Below are 26,424 nucleotides of genomic sequence, written 5' to 3'. Positions count from 1 at the left end.
TAAAAAAATCTAAGATAAAATTTATATTCTAACAAAAATAAAACTTTGTAAACTTGATTTCAATATAATAAAAAAATAAATAATTTATACTTTTATTTCAAACATGATTTGGTAAAACTATGTCCCAGTACTTTTGTTTTTGACATAATAACCAAAACTAAAAGTTAGTAACTTTGTTTCGAACAACAACACGAAAAATATACACTTTATTTTTTTAATAAAAGCAACAAAACTAAGATTTAGTTACCTTTTTCCAGAGATAATACAAAAAACTAAAACTTAGTACTTTTATCTAAGACATAATGCAACAAAATATAAACATAAAAGTTAAATAATTCAAACTGTATTAAAGAGTTTTTTACTTTTCAAAGAAACGTAAAATAATATGTATTTCTTATTTACTTACAAATAAATTTTGACTGGAAAATATTTATTTTTTTATAAGGTTCAGTTTATTTTTTTTTATTTATTTATTTAAATACAATTTGACATATGTACAACAATATTTAAATATAGTTTTAAGTCTTAATTCTATTTGATTTCATTTATATTGCAGAAATTAAAGTTGAATATGTTTTAGCTTATTTCAAAAAACGTTTCATTTTAGTTTTACCAATGTAACCGTGTAAACGTGACTATGTGTTAAAAAGAGTTACTTGTTCCAAATTAATGACTAAAGAAAAAGTGAATACTTGTGCAAAATTACCGATTTATTTAATTATTTACTGAATACTGACCTATTCAAAAGTGGAGAGGAGACCCGTGTAAATAGACGTTTTGTGCAAAAGTAACGAATAACACCGAAAGAAGCTAATCGGGTTGGAGTTAATCGATGAGAATTAATCGGGTGGAAACTGATCTGGTAATTGATTTGGTTGGTAGTTAATCGGGTAGAAATTGTGTGCGGATCGGAATTGTAAATACACAGAAAGTACTTTACAGCTTCAAACCAAATTTTACCCTTTTCAGAAACTTATTGTTTATTGAACGACAAAAAAGCGCTCAAAATTTTTAGTCCTAGGACCTGGTGCACAAACAAACCTTTCGGTTATCGCGTTGCACACCACTTGAATACCTTTCATGTTTTGTTCAGTTAAAATAGACAAAAAATTAAAGATTGTTACTTCTTAGTTTATATAGAAATACAATTTTCTTTTTTTAATTTTACTGTTTGTTAATTGTATTTGTAGTTATAGTAGTTAGATTTTTTAATTAATTTAACTTTGTTATTTTATTAAACACTAGTTATTGGAAAATATTTTTCGATTCTACTCATTTTTAAAATTTGAAAATTGACAATTTATTAGAAAACTATTTTAGTTTCTTACTATGTTATGCACTTTTATTTTTTATAAAAAACGTAATGATTATTTTGAAAGTATTTTGTTTTTGATACTTCTAAATTCGAACTACATATCTAATAAAATAATTATAAGAAGAAATTTTTTTAATTACGGTTGAAATTTTAAAACTTAAACTGAAAACTATACCACAAGTTCTAGTATATGCAATCATGTTGTATGCATATTTAAGTTTTAAAAGTAGTAAAGTAAGTCTATGTTTTACTTCACATGTTTGCTGAATATCTGTTTATACCAAAGCTTTTAAGTAAATTTTTAGTAGTGTCTAATAAAAAAATTATGCTTGTATTAAGTTATAGATAAAAAAATATGCGTCAAGTTATTAATTATATTTTATTAAGCTCAATTATAAAAGCTAAAACCAAATGCTTTTCATTACTGTGTTAGAAGCTGATGTCTAAATAAACCATTTTGTGTGTTAGCAAGCAATAAAGCTCAATGTTGCAACTTATGTGAATAATTTCCAAAAATTAAACCTCAAAAGTTGATAAATAACTAGCTTAGCTGTTTCAATTAACACTAAACAAACATGACTAGTGGTAAGTTAATTGTTTGATAAATACACATTTCTAAATTACACATTTTATCGGTTTAGCTATCAGTATGTTGATTGTATTTACTCTTGCAAGTTTTGATTGACATTGAACATATATTAGTTATTGTGTGGCCTGATGGCCAGCTGTGAAAACTCTCTGAGCTGAGCTTTAAAGATTGAAACCCATGGCCAACACATATAGAATAAAAAAAAATTTAAAAATGGATAAAAAATAAAAATTAATGAAAAAAACTAGATTAACTACTATAGTTTCTATGTTGTATACTATAATTTAAGTTGTCTAAAAATTATTTACAAAAAAGAAATTCTTAAGATACCAAAACTTAATAGTTATTGTGTGTCAATTCAAATCCACTTTGTTGTTTGACTTTTGCTTAATGTATATGTTAATTGTTACACTGGGGAGAGTAAGTTATGAAGATTTTGTTTAAAAAATGTAAGATAAAGCAGTAGTTTTAAAGTAAGATTATGTAAAACATTTTAGAATAAATTTTGAGGTCTAGTTTGTTTTTCCCTAAAATAATTATTTACCAAAGTTTAGGTTTGCAACACTTAAAAACTAAGGACACTTCGAAAATTATTGAAAGTCTCAGAATAACTCAGGGAAGGTTGTTTTTTTTTTAAAGCTCATGATGACTCATGTCAGTTAAATTTTTTATAAAAACTTAAGACAGTTTTAAGATTCTATTTCAATAATGTTTAAATAAAAAAATGATATATTGCTGTAAAATAGAACTGTTACTTTGAAAAAATGGTTAAGAGGTTGGAGAAGACTTCAAAGGCTTCAAATGATAAGCTTGATATGCTGCATAGTGAAGCTAAGGGATTGCTTGTAAAGCTAGCAGGTCAAGTGGGGTCAACAATGAGTTAAAACGTTCTCTTATCCTCATGTCTAATAGTAATCAACTTGGTAGTGTTGTATTTTTTGTTAGAGCTTGTCACTCTGATGAGATTGTTGATGGTGTCTCTTTTGAACAGTCTGATTTACATGACTTGTTGATTAATATTAATCTTGAAATTAATAAATCTGTTGCAGTTGGTAATGTTAACAGACACCCAAGCCCTGCATTTGCTATTTTTAAAGAAATTTTTTTCATGTTTGAGACTTGTTAAATGAAAAGAAGAGAAAAAATAGTAGTGATATAAACATAGACTTTTTAAATAGAGATCAGCATACTTGTAACTATTTGGATTGTATCTATAGTACTGGTGCTTTGCAATTTGTTGTTTCCCCAACTAGAAATTCAACTGATTATTCTTCTAGTTCTTTAATTGGTCATGTTTAAACTTTGTTTGCATTTTGACCACAAAAAATACTTCATATTATTCTTTAGTATACCTATTATAAAAACTTAAAAAATCGTTTTTGAATTCAAAATCAGATACCTTTAAGTGTGTAGGTGTCAAATTTGCACAAAGACACTTTTGTACAACGGGACTAAATTGCACAAAGAAAAAATTGTACAAAGACAGTTTTGCACAAAGGGTCACTTTTGTAAAAAGACATTTTTGCAAAGATTGAATTTTATTAATATTATTTTTTGTTTATTTATTTTAATTAAATTAAATTTTTTTATCAATTAGTTTTTTTTACTATAACTGTTACCTCTAACCCTTACCTTTGTTCTCTTTTTTTTAAAATTTATTTTTAAGTTTTTTTTGTTACATATATATATATTTTACTCGTGTGCAATAATGACCCTTGTCTTTGTGCAATTTTGACATGCTCCCCTTTATAAGTAGCCTTTTTCTTCTGAATTAAATATCCTGCACATCAAATATGCAAACACTTTGAGAAGTTTTGACTAAAGCCATAAGCTGACTGAAGAATTTAATTTTCAAAATTATTTTGAAAATAATTTTTCCTTGTTAATAGGTTATTATTATTAAATTATATTGTTTAAATTCAAGAATTAAAAAAGTTTAATTATAGTTTAAATGAAAATTAAAATAGTAACTCATACTATTTTGTTACCTGTTCTTTTTGAATCACTAGTATTTTTTTCAGTATTTTATCTCACTTGAAGAATACCTCATGTTAAAATTTAAAACTGTATAAATTCTATTTTGGGACAAGTTCAGAACATATAAGATTACAACATAGAAGTATAAGTAGTACTTAGTTAAAAATAAAATATATATTTATTTTTAGAAGTTAATGCTATTTTTTGAATGTATTATATACAAAATGTTAAAATTTCAAAATATTATTCAACTCACTATTATTATTGTAAAATGTTTTTTAAATTCTATCAAGTTATAATTAGTGAAACTATTTATATGTTTATACTTATTTTTTATAGTATCCAGTAGCATAAATAAAATTTCAAGTTTTTTGACCTACCATATCTTTATTTAGATGTGCTTAAAACATAAAAACTGTTTTTTAATGGTATATATTTTATTAAAACTTTAATCGAGTTCAACTTAATATAAACTTTATTACTTTCATCAATTTAAATTTTGTGCTGTTATTATGTTTATTTTAACTACTTGTTTATTCTTATAGTTTATATAAATTATAATAATGCTCTTTATATTCTATGTTCAATTATAAAAGTTATAAGTTTAATATCACAAGTGTTACATTTGTTAAAGATTAAAGTTGCAAATAATAATGTATGTAAAACTTTGATGTATGATTTTAACAAGCACATGTTTATGAGGCCACCTGTTCAAAGTACACTTAAAATAGTTATATAACTGCAGATGGTGAAATAAAGTGAGCAAGTTTATTTGCTTCTTCTTTAGACTATAAGTTTACACACAGCAATTTGTATATTTGTTCAAACTGTTAATTTATTTTTTATAATTTACGTTAACATTTTTTATGTTACAAGTTAAGTGTACTGATGTTGTCTTTGAATTTAGGAATCATGATATATTAAATTTACACTTATTCATACATGAAATTTTTTTTTAATAAAATTTTATGATAGAAAAAATAGTTTATACATGATTTTATTTTTTGTGTATAAAATTTTTAACTTCAATAATGGCATGTTTAAAGAGACATTAGCAACAGTTTTCTTATTAATTTTTTTTTTTTGTTCTTTAATTAAAATGTTATCAAGAAAAACTTTTAGTTACAGTTAATTTAGTGCTTTAAATTAAAGTTAACTTATTCAGTAATTTTTCAACTTCTATCTTTTATGATTTCAAATTCGACTATGTATGGATGTTTTTGTATAAATTGTATGTTTTGATGGATTTAAGTTATTTTAGAAACAAACTTTTTTAATGAATGTTATAGTATAACTTTGTTGCTTCTATTTTTATAAACAAATTTTATTTTATATAATTTATTTAAAGCTTAACTGGTATTTAAAAACATTGTCATAATTTTAAAACATCACTTGTTTACAGGTTCTGTAAATAGTTTGTTAACTTTTTAAATTTTCTGAGCCTATCAATCATATTTGTACCTTTTTAAGGTAAGTTACTGCTTTTGCATGACTGATAATATAATAAGTTCATATAGAACAATTGTGTGGTGTTTGCTGTATAATTTATCTATTTGTAGAGTTTTGTACTATGATTTGGCTGTTTGCATCAGCCTTTCTTTAAGTGCAAATAAATTGTTAGCCAGGAAATTATTTTTGGAAGCTAAAATACAATTTACTATTCTTCCCACTGCTTTTAAATATTATCAAAAAAGAAAAAACTGCTAAAATTACTAAAATAAAGTTTTCCTCCTTATGATATCATATGCTTTGCTTAAAATTAATTTATTTTTAGTTATTTTAAGATTAAAATATGTATTTTAAAGCATTGTATAAAAGTTTATTTCAATGTTGAGTTTAGTTAACCACTATATCTGTACTTTGTTGTAAACAGACTTTAAATTGCTCAGTTGTTGTACAATGTAGCAAATGTATTGAAAGCCTATATTCAGGGTTGCAAGGCTACTCATACTAGTTTAAGTTTTTTAAGATATTGTTACATTAAAAAGTTCTTTGTCTTGATTTAGTGGAGTTACTAAAATGAATAAATTAACTTAATTGGGTCGTTAAATTTTACTTATCAAACTGTTTTCATTTTTTTTGAAATTGTTTTATCAAAGTCTTTGGTTTTATCTAAATTTTTTAAAAGAAAGTTAAATGTTTTAAGAACTTCTTCATAACACCACATCATTTTCATATTTACATTCAAATAATGTACAAGCTATAAAAATTATATTGTTTGTTTATTCACAAAAAGCAAACACATTTTTCCTTGGTATAATAACATTTTTATGTTAGATTATCCTTGCTTTGTTCTTATTAAAAAAAAAAATTATTAGAAGGGGATTTTTTAAATGGTTAAAAATAAGTTGTTGTTTATTACATTTACATCTTATTTTCTTATTTTAAAATAAGGCAAACCCTTAGAGATGCCGGTTTAATAATTACAAAAGTCTAAATACTATTAAATAATCAATAATAAATATATTAAAATAATGATCAATTTAAATACTAAACACTTATAATATAGTTTTTTCAAACAGAAGAAAAACCAGTAGAGATGGCAGCAAAACGCGTGAAGACAATCCTAGGTGTGATGGAAGTCGCGAAAAGAATGGATGTCAAGCAGTCAGAGAAATTCATCAATAAGTTCATTGAGTTAGTTTATATATTTAAAAACAATATAATTAAATAATTAATTATTTATAAATAATTAAAAAAAACAAATTATACAGTAATCTTCCTTTATTGTACCAACTTATGTTTCTGTGTCTTATTGAATCAACACACTTCAACTGGGTTCTGTAAAAAAATAATTACTGTCATGAAATTATATGAAATATGATGAAATTATATAATGTACTTTCAATACAGTAATTATTTTTTTACAGAACCCACTTGAAGTGTGTTGATTCGTTAACACACAGAAACATATGTTGGTATAATAAAGAAAGATTACTGTATAATTTGTTTTTATTTATATTCCAGTGAAGTTACTGCACTAGGATCTTTTATTAGCAAACGACTAAACCTATGTTTTGAACAGTTAAACAATTATTAAAAATTTTTAAATAAAAAAATTTATTGATTTGTTGTTTTGAAATACATGTTTAGTTATAATCAACTGATTATATTTTTATTAAATAGTTTTATTTAAATGCGATGAAAGTTGCTGTAAAAAAGGTACAACATTTATACTAAAATCAATGCGAAAAGTTTGTTAACAGACTCATTTAGTTAGTTATAAAGCTTGTGTTTTGCATGTTTGAATAGAATGTACTTGGTTCTTTGCTAATAAGTATTACTTAACATCAGGGTTCGTGCGCGTCAGGCTAAATCAGGCTAAGTCAGGCTAAATCAGTTTTTTTGAAAAAAGTTGAAAAACGTCAGGCTAAATCAGTTTTTTTATTTAAAAATTTGAGAATCTCAGTTTTTCTCAGTTCAAATGCTTCAAAATTTTTGATTAAAAAGAATTAAGAAATCTTTTTAAGATCAAATTAAGATGTGAAATTATTTTTAAATAATGATTAAGTTATTAGAGACCAAATCAGTCAGTATTTGTAAAAATAAATGCTTAAAACCTTTTGTTGAATCTCTATCTTCGTTATTTTGTTTTGAGTAGATTATATACGTCATAATTATGAAAATTCATAAAAAAAATACAGTTTAAACGTTAGAGTTTAGTTCAACAACTTAGCTGTTTGTTTGAATTTCAATACTCGTGCAAGCATTTCATTTTAAATTTTAATAAAACACGACAATGCACACGTCGTTTTGTTAAAAATTTTCTGTTTATAATGTTTTTACTTAGTGCTTAATTAAATTGAACAATTGTGTTTAGTAATATATATAAAATTTTTACACTAGTATTAGATATAACACTTGTTTTAAAACTTATCACTGAATTTGTTATGTTAAGGGCATAGGGGGGGGGTCAATCACCTTTTTCACAATTTTCTTATTTTATTAAGTTGTAACTAAGCTATGAGTTGCTTTTTGCAGATTTTTAAAGCTCAAAATGTTTTTGAGATAAAGCTAGTTGAAGTCGGAGACTACAATAGTACTAATTAAGACCCCTCAATATCTAAAATGACTTCTAAAGGGGATTTTCCTTACTTTGAAAAAATGTCAGGCTAAATTGGTCCCAGTCAGGCTAAATGAAAAAAAATTTCGCGCACGAACCCTGATAATATAAAACTTAATAATAACTTACTCAGAAACCTTCTACTAACTACCTTTCAATCCTTTTAAGTTCTTAAATTAAAGTCATAGAATTATTATATAGGAATAAGAATAAAAAATAAAAGTTAATAAAAAGGATACTTTTTTGAGTAAAATAATTAAAAAATATGTAAAAATACTTTAGTATCACTAAATAGAGTACCCACTTTTCTTAGTTTTTGATATTTCTTCAAAAAAAAAAAGACACTTAGTTCCGTTGACCATTTTTATAAAATCTTTAAAAACACATGGTTTTTCTTTGATATCAATTTATTTACGTAGTTTTGAACTATTTCAGAGTTGCCACACACTCAGGGTATTCAGGTTAACTCAGAATATTTTGAAATTAAAGAAAATTATAGAGTAACTCAAGGTATTTTAACTTTTTATTTTAACTCTAGATCACTCACAATAATTTTGATTTTTTATAAAAATATCAAGATAAGTTTGAAGATTTTTAAAGAATCTCAAGACATATTTTCTAGAACTGGAACAAGATTTCAATTTCAATATTTTCCTATTTTGTATAACCAATTTTTTCAAGCACACATAATTTTTATTGATTTTGAAATGCTTAGTAATTTTCTCTTTTCGGCTAGTTCTTCCCCCTATGGCCCCTTTCTAGTCTCAACCCCCTTCCCTGCAGGCCCCTTTGCAGATTATGACATTCTTAATTTATAAAATAGCTTACAGAAGGAAACCCTGGTGCATACTAAAATTAGTTTTGCATAATACAGGGTTTGTGCACGTCAGGCTAAGTCAGGCTAAATCAGTTTTTTTGAAAAAAGTTGAAAAACGTCAGGCTAAATCAGTTTTTTTGTTTAAAAATTTGAGAATAGTTTTTCTAAGGTCAAATGCTTTAAAATTTTGAATTTAAAAGTTGAGAAATATTTTAAGTTCAAATTGAAATGTGAATTTATTACCTAATAATGATTTAGTTATTAAAGACAACATCAGTCAGTACTTGTAAAAATAAATGCTTAAAACCTTTTGTTGAATCTCTAAAAAAATATAAGAATCTTCATAATTTTGTTTTGAGTAGATTATATACGTCATAACTATGAATATTTATTAAAGAAATACAGTTTAAACATTACAGTTTAGTTCAACAATTTAGCTGTTTGTTTGAATTTTAATACTTGTGTAAACGTTTCATTTTAAGTTTTGATAAAACACGACAATGCAAGTCATTTTATTATAAATCTCCTGGTTATAATGATTTTACTTAGTGCTTAATTAAATTGAACAATTGTGTTTAGTAAGATATAACTAATTTTTACTCTAGTAATAGATTAGATATAACACTTATTTTAAAACTTATCACTGAATTTGTTATGTTAAGGGCATAGGGGGGTCAATCACCTTTTTCACAATTTAGTCTTATTTTATTTATTTTATTGTGTTGTAAGTAAGCTAGGAGTTGCTTTTTGCAGATTTTTAAAGCTCTAAATATTTTTGAAATAAAGCTAGTTGAAAAATACTACAATAGTACTAATTAAGACCCGACAATATCTAAAATGACTTCTTAAGGGGATTTTCCTTACTTTGAAAAAATGTCAGGCTAAATTGGTCCCAGTCAGGCTAAATGAAAAAAAATTTCGCGCACGAACCCTGATAATATAAAACTTAATAATAACTTACTCAGAAACCTTCTACTAACTACCTTTAAATCCTTTTTAGTTCTTAAATTAAAGTCATAGAATTATTATATAGGAATAAGAATAAAAAATAAAAGTTAATAAAAAGGATACTTTTTTGAGTAAAATAATTAAAAAATATGTAAAAATACTTTAGTATCACTAAATAGAGTACCCACTTTTCTTAGTTTTTGATATTTCTTCAAAAAAAAAAAAAAACACTTAGTTCCGTTGACCATTTTTATAAAATCTTTAAAAACACATGGTTTTTCTTTGATATCAATTTATTTACGTAGTTTTGAACTATTTCAGAGTTGCCACACACTCAGGGTATTCAGGTTAACTCAGAATATTTTGAAATTAAAGAAAATTATAGAGTAACTCAAGGTATTTTAACTTTTTATTTTAACTCTAGATCACTCACAATAATTTTGATTTTGAAATTTTGATTGAAATATCAAGATAAGTTTGAAGATTTTTAAAGAATCTCAAGACATATTTTCTAGAACTGGAACGAGATTTCAATTTCAATATTTTCTTATTTTGTATAACCAATTTTTTCAAGCACACATAATTTTTATTGATTTTGAAATGCTTAGTAATTTTCCCTTTTCGGCTAGTTCTTCACTACTATTAAAAATAACACCTTAGTTTTTGTCTAAACCTTAAATTAATGTTTATCATCGTTTGAGTTTATGTTAAACAAAATAGTTTAGAGATATAAAAGTATAAGTTTTAGAATATGTAAAAGTTTTAATATACTTTATAATTTAAGTTACTTATAAAGTTTAGTAAAGTTATATTGTTTATATATCATAAATACATGTATAAAGTTGTTGTTATTACTTATAAATACTTGTTTTCACTAAAAAAATCTAAAAAATGAATATAGACTAGTGTTGTCTAATCTTTGAAAACAAAGTTTAGTGAATATCTAATGCAGAAACATACACATACAACCTTCCTTTTAATTATTAAGAAGAAAACTGAACACAAGTTACGAGTAGTTTGCGCCAGAGGCAAACAATCTTTTTTTAAGGATGTAAAAAAAAACTAGGATGACTCAGGGTAGTTTTGGTTACTTAGAATAGTTTTTTGACTTAAAAAGTGGCAACCCTGATGGTACCAAGCTTTATTTAAAGGTTTCTTAGTTGTAAAAATTTGAATGGAAAATCAAACTCTGAACACGAGCAGATAGTCTTATTAAATATAATAAAACATTTGTACTTTATAATTTTACAAGTTTTGTAAAAAAAATATTCAAAGTTATAAACTTATTTTATTTAGTTGATGTCTATGCAACAGACTGTTTTAGTTTTATCTGTTTGATTTAAACTTTTAAGTGTCTAATCTAAGTGTAAGATTAAGCTTTTACAGGATTCAAAAAGCCTAAGGAAATTTTCTTTGGTCTTTTGAAAACTTAAGTGAAAAGTAAATTTGCTTTAAAATTTTCAAATATAAATTTATATGAATGAAAAAAAAAAATTAGTAAATATCTTTTTTAATTTTTCTTTTGATTATGATCCATAAAAAATTTAACTCACCAACATCAATCCCTTTTTTTTTTTTAAAGTGGTATAGATAGTATGACAGTTAAAATAAAGTTTTTTAAAACAAAGCCCCACGTTTATGGCCTTTTAAGAGTAACTAATTTTTTTTTTCTATAATTTGATTTTTAATATTAAATTTTTCACAGTTTATTTATCTCAAGTTTTTCTATATTCCACAATGTAGTATATATTGCAGATGTAGCTTACATATACTACATGCACTAAGTAGTTCTTTATAGAGCTGTATAAAGTTCAGCTTAAGTAGCCCTTAAAAGACTAGTTTTTTATAAAGTACAGCAACAGTAGTGCAATTCCAATCTATTCATTACCAGTTCATTCCAACTATTGTCAATATATTGTGAAAACAAAGTGAAGCTTCACTAAATTGGCCAAATAAAACAGTTAAATATATTTTTTCACATATCAAATGCTATGGATTTGCATACACATGTACTGTAAAATAAAATAGTAACTCATTCCGATTTATCTGAATTAACAGTCCATCCAAAACAGCACAGATAAATATATACTTTATATACTAACTATTATATTATAAATCTTTTTTTTTTAGGTTTAGAAAACACTCATATTTAATATTAAGTGCAGTTTAAATTACTTTTAATAATCTATACAGAATGAACGGTGCAGCATATACTAGCAGACACCTATAGTTATACAAAAGTACTGCAATATATTCAATAATTCCTCAACTTTTATACAGGATAAATGGTGCGGCCAGCATAGCGGAAGTTGATACTGCTTATATGTATGGCAATACCAAGACTGAGAAGTACATGGGGCAAATGGCCTTCCGCAACTTGCCCAACGTGGAGATTGCCACCAAAGCCAACCCGTTTCAACCCGGCCTGTCTCTGACCAAGGAGTGCGTCAGGATGCAGCTTGAGACTTCGTTGAAAAATATGCAGGTTTGTTTTCAAAGTTTTATTTGTCTACAACTTTAGTTAAATTTGTACATTTAATACAATACTTAGTCAACAAAGTGAAGATCTTCTACTTGCGATGTAAACTATTTACTATACTTAATATATTAAAATCTTCTCAGGTTGACAAAGTGAAGATCTTCTACTTGCACGCTCCTGATCACAACACTCCGGTGAGGGAGACTCTTGAGGAAGTGCAGAAGATGTATGAGGAAGGCAAGTTTGAAAGATTCGGACTTTCCAACTTCGCTGCGTGGGAAGTTGCTGAAGTTAGTTGTTAAACTTTATAGTTTACTTTTTTATTTGAACAAGTGGCTTAAAAAACAAAAAATATTATCATTTCTGAAGATAAAGTAATGTATCTATTATATATTATCTGCTTAAATGAAGCATCTCATACTTTTTAATATCCAAGTTTAATATTTATTTAGTTTTTATTTTTTCCAGGTTGTAGCGATTTGCAAAGAAAGAGGATACATAATGCCAACTGTGTACCAGGGTTAGTACTTTATTTGTATTAATGGATAAAATTATTACAAAAAGTATTATATACTTTATTTAATATTATTTCTAAGTTAAACAGTTGTTCTAAATATTTTAAACAGCTTTAGAATATAAGTTTTGTTCAAAAACATGCATTTATATGAGTTACAATTTATTTCATAAACAAATAAAAATAAATACCTTTTAAAGTTTTTCAATATCTATCAAAACTCTTTACGTGTTAATAAATAATCAAGACGAAAAAAGCACTAAAAACTGTGATATACCAGGAAAATTTGAGGAATTTTAAGTTTCACTTAGTAATATCTTAGTTTTTTAAGTTTTCCAAATACTATAAATACCAATCACAATAAAAACCATTAAATCATAAAAAGCTGTTGGAATGTCAAGATGGTTTGAGGACCTAAAACTATTTAATATTTAAACTCAATGTTTACAGGAATGTACAATTGCCTGACCCGTCAAGTGGAGAAGGAACTCATACCTTGCCTGAGGAAATTCAACATGTCATTCTACGCGTACAATCCGCTAGCTGGCGGTATACTGACCGGTAAGCATCAGTTCGACGAAGATACGAAGAACAAGGTTCAGGGAAGGTTCTACGGTAATAACAAGTGGGCTGAAGCTTACAGGAAGAGGTAAGATTCTTATGGATGTATTTATACTCATTTATGATGCTCTTTAGTCTCTGAGTTAACTTTGATAAACTATGTATAATAATTTTTACTTATCAACAACTTATTATAACTGATAAAACTGAAGTTAACAGAATTGGGTGCTTTTATTATTAATACTTATTGGTCTATGTGTTATTATGAAACAACTAGGCTCAACTGTTTTTATTTATTAGTGTTTTTCATTCCATGGTAATAGTAAGTAGCTGAAGTGTTATTTAATACTTTACATATATTACAAAAATATATTAATTGATTAAAATATACTTAAGTATTAGTATCTGTAAACTTTTTTATTGCCTTATAAATAAATACCTCTTTTATTTATTGTATTTATTTATGAGGTATTAAAAAAGTTTACAGATACTAATACTTAAGTATAATTTAATCAATTAATATATTTTTGTAATATATGTAAAGTATTAAATAAAAAAAACTCATTTAACTAATAAAAACTTTCTATATTTATTTCATGTGGGGTGAAATTACAGGAAAATATTAGAAGTTGTTTGGTACTTTTAAAGACTCTCTACAATTTGATAACATGTTTAAGTCAATTTAAGCTTCTGTTTTCAAAATGCATAATAACTGCTTCAAATTTTTGTTCCTCAATGTTAAAACAATACTCACAATTTTTTATTCTACAGGTTTTGGAATGAGATAGTATTCAAATCAGTAGATGAAATAGCTGCTAGTCTCAAAGAGCATGAAACTAAAGTTTCAATGGCACAAGCTAGTATTAGGTTTGATATCTATAAGTTTATAAAAACTTATAATTTTAAATGAAAGTAATGTAGTAAAAGCCAGTAAAATAATAAACACTATAATATGTTAAACAGCAATCTTTTTAAATATTTCAAAAATTACTTTAAAGTAGTGTATACATGTTGTATTATTTATAACATGCTGGTTTAGTTTTATAACTTTAAAAATTAATCAAATTTCAAAATTAGCTGCCACATATTTGAAAATAGCCGGTACAACATTTAAGCAAACATTTTTGTTTGTATATTAGCTTGCATTCCAGGGTTAATTAATGTATAACTATTGATAAAATAGAGTTTGTGCCTACATTTGTTGCGCTTTGTTAAAAGTTTAAATTATGTAATTTGATAATGTGTGGCATATTTTAAATGCTAAGTTAAATTGTTTGCTCTGTGTGGGTTGCCACACACTTAGGCTAGGTTTGATCTAATTTACTAAATCTTAAAGTAGTTTTTATAACTTACAAATAAACTTTTTCTTTTCTAAAAGTTATAAACTACTGTTTGTTCTATTATGTTAAACCCTTTTCTTATCATTAGTTTTTAATTATTCAAGTTTTATTGACATTAGGTTTTTTTCAGCTTTTTGCTATTACATCTTTTACGCAATTTTATATAAACTCTCGCTTGATTCAAAAACAAGCACCCCTATATCTGTAAGAATGTTTGTTAGATATATGGTTGTTTAGTTTTAGTATGTACAGTAACCTCTCGGATCTTTACGCACTCGTGACGTTACGCACTCTCGTTTAGTTACGCATTTCAGAATTCTATAAAACTCTGAAAATAAAAATTTTCACTTTTTTTAATATTGCACAATTAAGGTTTAATGTATAGTTTTGAATTAAAATATTTTTTTGAATGCTAACACACCTCTCTATATCTTTAGACTTTGTAAATTTATGCTCCTTGACTAAGTGATAAACATTTAGTTATACCTCAGTATATCAAAAACTTTGTTAACAATAAGAGATTAAATTAAAATTCTGAAATAAACATGACTGTGTTTAATAATAAAAGTATAATGAAATAATGAGAGTTTAAAACTCAAAGAAATAATACAGCAGTCTTGCCCTATATATTAATAAACACCATTTTATAATTGTAAAGAAATGCTTAATTATTAATTGAATTTGCTAAGTAGAAAAGTTAATAAATGTCTTATATAAATAAAGATAAAGATTATTATTAAAATAGTAAAATTATTTCTACTCGTATTGTTATTTTATAGAAATTCAAATCCTTTTTTTCTAATATATGTATAGTTTTATCTGTTGTTTTCAAATTTATAAATTAAGTAAACAAATAGTTAAAAGTGGGAAAGTGCCCAGTCTGCTTTTAACTAGAAGCAATATTACAAAACAACAATTATAGTGAGTATATTTGGTACCTCTCATTTCTTTACGATCTCTCATATCTTTACGCACTTTTTCTGTGGACACAATGTGCGTAAATAAGCGAGAGGTTACTGTATCTATACAAGCTATAGTTTTTTATTACTTCAAGCGTGACTTTAAGTTACTAGATTTGATTATACATTTTTTGTAAAAGCAATATGGCAAAGCTAATGTTAGGTGCAATAACATATTTTGATTTAAATTATTTATTATTATCATTTGTTCGGTAGTATCATAAGTTTTTTATTTTAAAGTAGAACAGTTACAGTTTTCAACTTGAAGAAAACATGAATAGTTTATATATATGTTCTATTATTTACTATTGTTACAGTTTTTACCCAAAGAGCAAAAAAGTTTAAATTTTGTTTCTATAAATCTCGAAATAGACAAATAAATTTTAAACGTTTTTGTTTGCTTGACAACTTGTATTCCACGATTAATTAATGTTTAACTAGTATATATATAAGGTTTATATTTATTTAATTTGTCCTTTAATAAAGTTCAATGTAATGCCTTAATACAAACATTTTGTCATGGTGTTAATTAAAATTTTTTGTTTGTACTTCTTAGATACAAAGTTCACTGTAAAATCAAATGCTGTATAATTATAAGATATAAAGAAATATGTTGGAAATAAAGTTTAAAAGTTCTGAACTTTTGAACTAGGTATAAAAACTAGCAAAACCGTACAATTTTTCGTGTAACTTATATTTTAAATGTAGTAAACGGTATAAAGTTTTAGATTAAAAGAAATTTATCGTCTGTTATCGTTTATACTTTGTTGGTATAAGTATTCTATGTAATTTTCGATCATATTTTTAAACTATTAAAAAGTAAACTTAATTAAGTAAACTTGCAATAATTTCGACCATTTAAAAAGCCTTGTTTCAAATAAAAATGCTTTTATCCAATAGTAAATAAAACTAGTTAGTTTTGAAACTTGTGTTTTGGTTTTTCATAAATTAAATTGTTATAGCATGTTACTTAATTTGTGACTTATATACTAAAAACTAAAAATTTTATTTGTTTTAATTATAATGTCCATTAGATACCCAACTTTTTTTTTTTTGTAAAAAAAAAAAACAACTTTAAGTGTGCATTATTATTAATTTGAAACAAATTTATTAAAACATATTTTAAATACTTGAAATAAATTTATACTTGTTTTAAAATTTTTTTACTAAAAAAAAACAAGGCTTAAAGTATAACTTTAAATATTAAAAATAACTTAATTTAACAAATATTTCCATGAAAAAAAATAATAAATAATTGGGTAATTTCATATAAGAAAAAGTATAAAATCACATTTTTTAAATGGTTACAGACGAATTTTTAAACTTATACCCCCGTATATAAATTATATGTCAATTTTTAACTTAATTTTACAAGAAGTTTGAATTATCATAGTAGTAATTCTCGTTAATGTCCTTCACTAAATGTTGATAAATTTTTCACGGTAATCGAAATCTGTGCACGCTCAAGTGAAATAAAATAGTTCTGTGCACCACAAGCTCAAAACTTTACAAAGTGTAGTAACTAGTTTCAAAATTTAACCTTAATATCTAGTTTAAGTTTCAAAACTTCTCTTAGGTACGTCTGAGACCTTCTTTAGATCTTCATCATAAAATATAGAATATATAATTTTTGAAACAGAATGTCTAGTGTAAGTTTTAAAATTAATTTCGTGCACCAAAAAATGAAATTGGTGCTCACTAGTATGCTGTGCATAGGTGCACCCCGTGAAGACGATTGGATTAAGTTATTAATATATGGTTATATATATTTTAATTATTTATACAATATTTATTAACTAGATGGATGTACCATCACTCAATGCTGGATAGCAAATACGGAGATGGTGTTATTTTAGGGGCTTCCCGCGTTTCGCAACTTGAAGAAAACTTCGATTCTTCACAGCAGGGTCCTCTTAATGAGCAGGTTTGTAATATAATGCAATACGTCAAATATAAAAAAAAAAACAGCAATTTTTATTTAAAACAAAACAGAATTATAAAAATTAAATAAGTTGCATATAATGACTGTTAACTTTGAATTATTATGGTGTGTAAATGTAAATTTTCAAGATAGTTATTTTATGATAAAAACCTTGTTTAATATTTTAAGTATTTTAATTTAAACAAGTATAGTACTAAAGTAAAAAACTGTAAGTCGGTATAACGTTTTTGGGTTTGTTTCAACAATATTTACTAAATACAATTCTTGTGAAAAAATTGTGAGAAATTGCATGTAATTTTTGTATAAGTCATAACTAAATATTTTATTTAGATAAAACATCTTATAACATAGTTCAAATTGTGTTTATGTGTAATAAAAATTACTTCCAATATAGTTCTGTTTATGCACGATTTATTCAAATGTTTATTAAATATTTTAACAGGTTGTAAAAAGAATGGACGAATGCTGGGTCGACACTTGCTACAGCTGCCCCAATTATTTCAGATAAATTAAAAAATAGTATAGTTATTTCAAAAAAAAGAATTGATACATGACTTAATCGCATTAAGATATGATTAAAAAATTTTACATAAATATAATAACTGTTTTCACACAATTTTCTTTAACTTTTTAATGGTGTGTATCTTTATTTGTTTTAATTATGTTTTATAAGCAAATGATTCACAATTGATTAATAATTCACTATTAATTTTGAACTCTAAATTTAGTTTTATCATTTTAACTTAATTATACTCACTTTTATTACTACTTTATTAAGTTTACTTTAAATGTTTTTTCATTTATTAAGTTAATTACATGTTATTTCGTATGTAGCTGTTAGTAAAAACTTGTAGAAAAATTTAAAGGTTGATAATTAGCCTGAAGTACTATTTATTTTATTGTTGCCACATAAACAGTTATCATTTATACGGTGTTTTATGATATCTTTAGATATGTAACTAAATATAGTAAGTATATTGACGCTAATTATTTTGAGATTATTTTTAAGTTTTAAAGGTTTTTTTCTGAGACATTCAATTATTAGCTTAATTATAGTTGCTTTAAAAATACCTAAGGAGTGTGTTTTATTGTCAATAACAGAAAGTACAGCAAACAACACTATAATTTAAATTATTATATCAATTTATTCTACTTTTACCCAGGAGTTGATTTTTAAATTTCGTTTAAATCGATTAAGTTGGTTTTTCGTTTAATATATTTTGTAATAGTCTTAATTCTGAGGTGGTAGACCAAAGTTTTTATATAAATTTTATAAAAACTTATGGTACAAGTTAAAAAATTATGAGCAATTTTTTTAAAAATTTTATCAGAAAACTGTTTTAATTTTATTTTATCTATTTCACATTTTCCCGAGATTAAAACTTGATTTACCTAGAATATATATATCATAAACGATATAAATAATTTCTTTAATTTTAAGCTTTTAATTTTTGTAGTTTCAATGCAACTTTATACTGTTTTATAAGATAAATTTACATTTTAGTTAGTTTGAACTAATATAACGTTATAATACGTCGCCCCCTCATAATAAGTGTTAGGTACAAGATCACGGTTTGTGTTTTAAATTATTTAATCGAATGACTTCAAAAACAGAGTAAAAGTTTTTGTTTCTTGCCCATAAGTTAAATTTTTTATCATAAATTTATAGTTCTCACCACATAATGATTATTTATTAAACGACAAAAAGAGCGCTCAAAAATTTTGGTCAAAGGATCTGGGTGTACGAAAAAATCTTTTGGTTATCGAGTACTACGTCACTTGGAAACAGTTGTTTTGTTTAGGACTACACTAATGATCGATAAATAAGTGTATATAATATAAGTATATATTTCTTGGTTTTATTTGAAAAACAATGTATAAAATAACCGTTATAGTGTATTATTATTCCGAGTTTTGCATTCTAGTACGATGTTGTTGTTTGTATGCCCGGGTACTAATTTTGTTTTAAACAAGTGTTTGAACAAAAAAGACTTGTTTGTATTCAGAAAAACAGTAGCCCGTAAATTTGAATAATGCCTACCTTTGTGTTAGAAGTATGCTATATTTACTCTATTATTCACATAAAAAAAAATATAAGTGACAATAGAAACGTTGTTGAATGACTAAGTTAGTCAAAGTAGTTTTAATTGCTCATAGTTTTAGATTTTGATAGTTTTAGTAATCTGTAGCTAAGTAATTATGACCACAAAATAATCATAAACTATCGGAATTTGGAATGCCGTCTTACTAATTTTCAAAATTTACACTTAATTTTACTAACCTATTTATAAATTATCACTTTTTTTATATATTGTATGATATGCTTTCTTATTCAAAACTTGTAAAATGATATACAATACCAATTATTGTAGAAAAAATTAAGAAAATTCAACTTTTTTTTGGTTTTGATTATTTTAAAACAAAATTGTTTTTATAATCTAAAAACAAAAAGTAAGTTGCGTCTTAGAAATTATCAGTTATTTCAAACATGCTTGCTTATACTTAAAAGTTAGACTTGAAATGATTTTAAATTAGTTTAAAATTATATCTTTAATTTAAATTACACATAAAACTTACTTTTAAGCTGAAAATTTGAATAATTTTTACAAAGTTTTTATAATACCGTAAAACTTACTGTCAAGGTTTAATTAAGGTACTAAGACCAAAAAAATGAGCGTTTTTTATTCATTATTTTGTTTCATTAAACTATTCAAACGCAGCACAAAGCTTTTATTTGGCATAGCAAAGGTAAATACTCTTTTGAGATATATATGTCAAAAAGTGTAAGGTTGCCTTAAATTAAATATATAAATAAATAAAATAAATAAAAGAGTTTTTCAAAAAAACAATTAGTTATACTACTAAACTTGAAAAATTGATGTCTCTTAAACTAGTGCCAATAAAAATTGATTACGCAATAAAAATGTAATATATAGTTTATTGAACGATAAAAAACATTCAAAAAATTTGGTCCAAGGACTTGGTATATGAAAAACCCTTTCGGTTATCGAGTCATGCACCAAAACAGTTCAAAGTTATGTCCAGGACAATAGCATAGCTAAAAATGTCATAAGAAATATCAGGTATTTATTTGTAAAGTTTGTTTGTAGTTTTATTTGTCATCTTTTAGTTATGGTTAGAGTTAATGCAAAAAAGAAAACAAACCTAATAATTAAAGCTGTTTTATTTTAATTTGTAGCAATACTTCATTATTTTTTTAACTTTTTTGCAAATCTTAGTTGTTAACTTTGGATAAGCAGAAACACAAAATGTTTAATTACAGTAAGCAAAAACATTTAGTTAAGTATATAACCATATATATTAATGTTAATAATTATAACTGAGTTATGTGCTGTTAAGTGTTTTTAAACTTTTTAACTTCAAACACAGGATAAAAATCTTTTTTTTTTAATTTTGTTAATATCAATTACAAACCAAAGCTTTAATTTTCCTTACAAAAAAAATTTCACTGTAAAATATCGTTTAAAAAAATTTAAAATAAACAACAGTAGATTGTTTTGCATTTGAAATAAATTGTTTAAAACAAGTTTTTAGCTTCATTTTTACCAAAAAAAAATTAGTCTTCCTTTTGAAAATTCAAAAATTCTTTTTTTAAATCGAAACATAACACCTTTCAGTATGAGATAATTATTGTATTACTTTCTTGATTAATAGTTGGTTTAATGCTTATAACTATAAACTACTAATACTACTGTTAGAAAACTGCAACTAGAGTGATTAGTTTTTATAACATATATTTATATGTTTTACTTATAATATTTTGTGTTAACTTCGTTTTAATTACGCAAACTTAGTTGTTAATTAAAAAAACATGACATCTTTTGTGTTGATCACTGTTTAATTGTTTACACTTACTTGAATTTTACTGTTTATTTCTTAAACAGCCATTATTAAAATGCATATTGGTGTAAATATTTTTTGTATATTTGTATACTTATTTACTTTCATTTTCTGTAACTATTGCATTAACTATATTTTCTAAACTAAATAAGCAAGTTATTTGGAAGTTAGTTTATTTTTATTTTTTCCACTACGAAAATACATACAAAACTATTTAAAAGAAAAATTTATATAAGAAATTCGATGTTAAACGATAGTCTACATAAAATAAATTCTGCAGCAAACATATAAAACAAGTATAAATAACATTAAGAAAATGTAGAGCTTGTATTTGATCATGTTGTCGAGAAACTGAAAACAGAAACGATTAATTCTGCTATCCCCAATAATACAACGGTCTGTATATTTCCAATCCATTTCCATAACTGACGACAATAAATTAGTTGTCTGCGGAATGAGTAAAAAAGTAATTTTTTTATTTCATTATTCCAAACAAAACATGTTTTTTGATAGTCCTTGACTAGATCAACACTGTTTTTACAGTTTTTGTTATTAGTAATATTTATGATGTAGCAAAAAAATTTTTTTACAATAAATTTCTAAAGTTTGTATTTAAGTAAATCTTAAATATCGGTACAAAGAGCTTGTTTTAAATCGAGATTAAATAGAAAAAAAATGTTATTAATTCAACTGTAAGTTTTAAACTATCAACTAATTCTAAACTATTAAGAAAATACAACAGCCTTTTGCTTTTTGATATAATGTACCTTGACTTCACAATAGAAATTTTATAAATAAGTTTAAAAATGTATTGTCATACTTTTTGTTTATTTCTTAAAAGTTAAACTATCTTATTTATGTTGAACATTAAAACTAACTAAAACTAATTTAAAACTGTTATTAACTTTTCGATTACTAATTATTAAACAATCTAAAACTTCAAAAAATCAAAATAACCATTGTTAAAATTTTGTTCTTACAACTGTACTAAACAATTTGACTATCAACCTATAATTTCATTTTTAAATACTGTTTTAGTAAATAATCAAATTTGTTGCTTTAAGTATTTACTGTAGCCTTCATGTATTACTGTAACATATCAATCCTAGTTTGTGATTGCAAAATTTTTGACCCATACAAATTTATGTTAGTTTAAATATGGTATAGTTTAGTATATATTAATTCGATTTATCATAAAAGGTATAAACAGAAACTAAACTAAACAATATTTTTAATACACATATTTAACTTATATATAATATTATTAACCAAGTTAAAAAGAAGTATCATATGATGTTAAAATAATTACTAAAATGCATAATGCAGCTAATACAGTTTTACACATATGCTAAAATTGTAACCTTAATTTACACAAAAAACTTGTTTTAAAAAAATCTGTAGCAAATCCCTTTAATAACATATTCTACGTAAAGTTTAGTAATATTATAAAGTAGCATAAGCTTATTTGTAAAACTAAAAAAAAGTCTTTAGATATTTAATACTTGTAGCAAACTTTTAGCTCAAAGTTTTTATAATTAAGTTAAACTAGTGTAATAACATATCATTAACTTTATAATTGCATTTACTGTTTTTAGTAAATTTAAGTTAGTTTTTGTGGTAATAAAAATAAAAGTCTTGTTTGAAAGCATACTTACCATAAACTAAAGTTTTAGTTTTTAGTTGGCAAAATTAGGTTAGGAGTATATAATCAACGAATTTTTAATACTTTTAGAACTATAATTGCTATAATTTAGTCACAAAACATTAAAAAAATTAGATAAAAAACTCTATTTTCAAAAGCAGTAATATAACTTAAACTAATGACTTAAAACAATTTTTAAACCATTATAAACGGGAGGTTATTTTAAGATGTTGTTTATTATCTATATTATCGAAATACAAAGATCCAACCTGTTCGTTAGTTATATATTGAACGACAAAAAAGCGCTCAAAAACTTTCTTCTAAGGCCCCAGTATAGTATACGAAAAACATTTCGGTTATGCAGTTAAACTCATCACATTCAGTTTAATGTATAATTAAGATATTAGGCTTAAAAGCAATTTTCCATGCAACATTACTTTTTCACAATCAATCAAAGTTTTACTTAAAATCAAAGCTCTTTTTTTAGTTTTCTTTGTATTCTGTGTTTTCAAACTTAGAGTTTGAACAAATATTTACTCGCTTGCAAACAAAACTTTCTTGTAAAACATTCAATTTATTTATAACTTAGAGTGTAAGACTACTCAAAGCTTCTTTACTTGAGAAATTTTTATGGGAATTTTTCAGACATTAACTAAAGGTTCGATAATTAAAAAAAACATGGAAAGGTATAAAGTCAATTGTTTAGCTATCAGTAAAAAAATCTGTCAAGGTTTTACTGTTGGAAATTTAAGTTCAAAGTAATTCAATGAGATAACAAGAAAATATTGTATTAACAAAAGAAAATATTTTCACAGCTACAGAAACCACTTATTATACAATACAGTTTCATTATTGATTACAGATTATTCTAACAAATAATTAAACCAAGTGTTAAAACTTTTGAACAGTTTAACTAATATTTTTTTCGCATTTTGAACATAACAAGAATCGAATACATTAGATAACTAAAAGATTTCAGCTTATATTTGTCTTAGTTTATTGTTAAGATGAAGAATTATTAATGAGGTTTTAAGAATTAGTCTAAAATTTCAAAAAAATAAGTTTAGCGCCTGAAAAGTACTGCAAACATCTTTATTTTTAATATTTATTGTAATGTTTATTTCTAAAGCTGTATTTAAGTATTTCTAAAAGTTAAGTACCTGAGTGGTAGTAATACTTACTAGTTTTGAAATTTACTTCAAAATTAAAAACATATTGGAATAAAACTCATCCCTTTTTTATCGTTTATTTTTTCCCAACTAAAAAGGTATTAAAACCGTTTAACAGCATGTGTGTATTATTAGGCTTGTTTTTTGTCATGTGAAATTTAAAAGTAATTGATTCATTTTAATTTAATAAGTATACATTTACTGTTTAGCTAATAGTTTAAAACCTTAAAATACTGCTAAAATATTATTAAACTTTCTTGTAATATTGAAAAAAGTATGCTTTAAAAAACAAAATCGAGATCTATTTTTTAAATAGAAAGCATAACAATCACTATTAAAAAAATGTTTGTAAGACAAGTTGTAGGTAGTATTTTTTAATCATCTATTTATATAGTGTAAAAGCTCTAGTTGTAGTTAAGTTTTAAAATAAGTTAAAATTGTATAAATTAAAAAGTGAACTAAATCATCCTTAAAATGAGCATTTTGTACGGAAAAGTATGCCATATAGTTATATAACTTTGAAATGTCTCAACTTAACCAAAGAATGTATTTTTCTTTAAAGCAAACGAAACTATAAATAAAGAGTGTGCAAATTACGTCCCGTGGTGTACTTTTTCTAAAAAATAAAACAAGATCCTATAGTAATGTGTCTAAATTAAGCTGTTGACTTAACAATTGTTTTATACTAGTTTATTGTTATTTAACTTTATATTACTTTTTCGATTAAGACAGCATTGTTTTGGCTATAAAGTATAACTTATTTAACTGCGGCTAGCGAGTAGCTTTTTCTGGGAAAATTGGCCTGTTGTTTATAAAAGGATAACGACCCGTGTTCTTAGTTGTAAAAGCTCAAAAAAGTAATAGAACCAACATAAGATAATTCTAAAGTAAATCTATTGAAAGTTTCGCTTCGGACGTATTCAATTATTATTTGTTTCCAAACTATAAGACGGAAGGTTATATTTTATATGATTTATAACTCAATAGAAAAACTATTTATTGTATCAGTAAACTGTGGCTAAAGTTGTTTGGCTTGCGTTGTTTTTGTTTAAAAAAATGAAGCAGTAGAAGAAAGTTCAAACATCTTAAATAACTTAAGTTTACCAATACACTATTTTTTATAAGTAAACTAAGCTGTTTGTTTATGTTGGTTTTTGTTATACATTTAGTTGCTTTTAAGTAGATCTTTAAAAAAAAGTGGTCTTGTTCAGTAATTTCGCAGCAAAAAAGTTGTTTTAGCAAGTACTTTCTATTCATCATGAAGTGCTTCCGACCTCTGAATTGTTAGAGCCATTAATTTTGAAGCCTCAGTTAGATTTTTGACTTAAATAATTTTTTGTTAATTTAAAATACGATTTGACATTTACTGAAGATTTTACAATAATTACTTTAACCATTCCAATATTATTTATTCTTATTCAAAAAATATGTGACTAAGGTTTAAGAAAATTTAGCTGCTGCTTAGTTAGCTTTAAAACATGTTTTTATCTAAAAGCAAAAGAATAAAACTGTTTAAAAGCTAAACTTCAACACTTTTGGTTTCAAGTGTAATATTCAAAGTTCTCAACTTGTTCAAGGATATAAATACGAACATTTTAGTCCGTAGAAATGTTTTATAGTTTAATAAAACTACTTTGTTTACAACCTAAACTCTTATAAAAGTTAAGAATATGAAGAAAGTCAAACCAGAAAAACTAATAACAAATAATTTAAGCGTCTTTTTTTTTCGTTCAATAAACTATACATATATATACAAGGATTAAATAAGATTTATAAATATATATCACTTCTTTTATGGAAAGTTTAAGTAAGTCATAAATTACTAGTAAACAGCGAGAGAAATAATTTTGAAATTTTTGACAGTAAAATAATTTTTTTTTAGTTTGATACTTTTCGAAATTCTACCTTTTGTTATTTAACCTCGAGGTAAAGTTTAAACCAAGGTTTTCTAAAGTGGGCTAACAATATTAATAACTAGTAAGTGGTGTAAAAATGAATGGCTATTTAACTAATATCAGGAGCGATATGTGAATTTTTTTCTAAATTCTGGAAAAGGGGGCAATTAACAAAGTTAGTTTGGAAAACTTTGATTCAGACTGTACTGTGCAAACATAAAAAAAAAAGCCATTTAGTAAAAACGTAGTTTCTAAATTTATCTAAAAAGTTTTAAATATGATATTACCTAATTTCAGTTTAACATCTTACGGGGCTTAATTAAAAAAGTTTCAAATAACAAACTCATAAAATA

General features: G+C 24.7%; 1 protein-coding gene across 4 annotated transcripts; it reads left to right on the top strand.

The window, feature by feature from the left end:
* Positions 1-1,837: 1,837 nt before the first annotated feature.
* On the top strand, positions 1,838-18,417 carry LOC145849160 (aflatoxin B1 aldehyde reductase member 2-like). Of its 4 annotated transcripts, none has more exons than XM_082954256.1 (9): positions 1,838-1,900; positions 6,404-6,518; positions 11,990-12,194; positions 12,332-12,478; positions 12,657-12,708; positions 13,153-13,351; positions 14,035-14,130; positions 17,363-17,486; positions 17,947-18,417. In XM_082954256.1, the coding sequence occupies exons 1-9, from the start codon at positions 1,891-1,893 to the stop codon at positions 18,010-18,012; spliced, it is 1,014 nt and encodes a 337-aa protein (XP_082810382.1). In that variant the 5' UTR covers positions 1,838-1,890; the 3' UTR covers positions 18,013-18,417. The 4 variants fall into 4 exon arrangements, with proteins under 4 accessions (XP_082810382.1, XP_082810384.1, XP_082810383.1 ...); XM_082954258.1 differs by having other exon boundaries at positions 1,896-1,900; positions 6,407-6,518; XM_082954257.1 differs by lacking the exon at positions 1,838-1,900 and adding an exon at positions 5,282-5,351.
* The last annotated feature ends 8,007 nt before the right edge of the window (positions 18,418-26,424 follow it).

This window comes from Thalia democratica, chromosome 1 (genome assembly GCF_965202585.1).
Source record: "Thalia democratica chromosome 1, ktThaDemo2.hap1.1, whole genome shotgun sequence".
NCBI lineage: Eukaryota > Metazoa > Chordata > Thaliacea > Salpida > Salpidae > Thalia > Thalia democratica.
The sequence above is the reverse complement of the archived record's forward strand: the minus strand, read 5'-3'. Positions and strand labels throughout refer to the sequence as shown.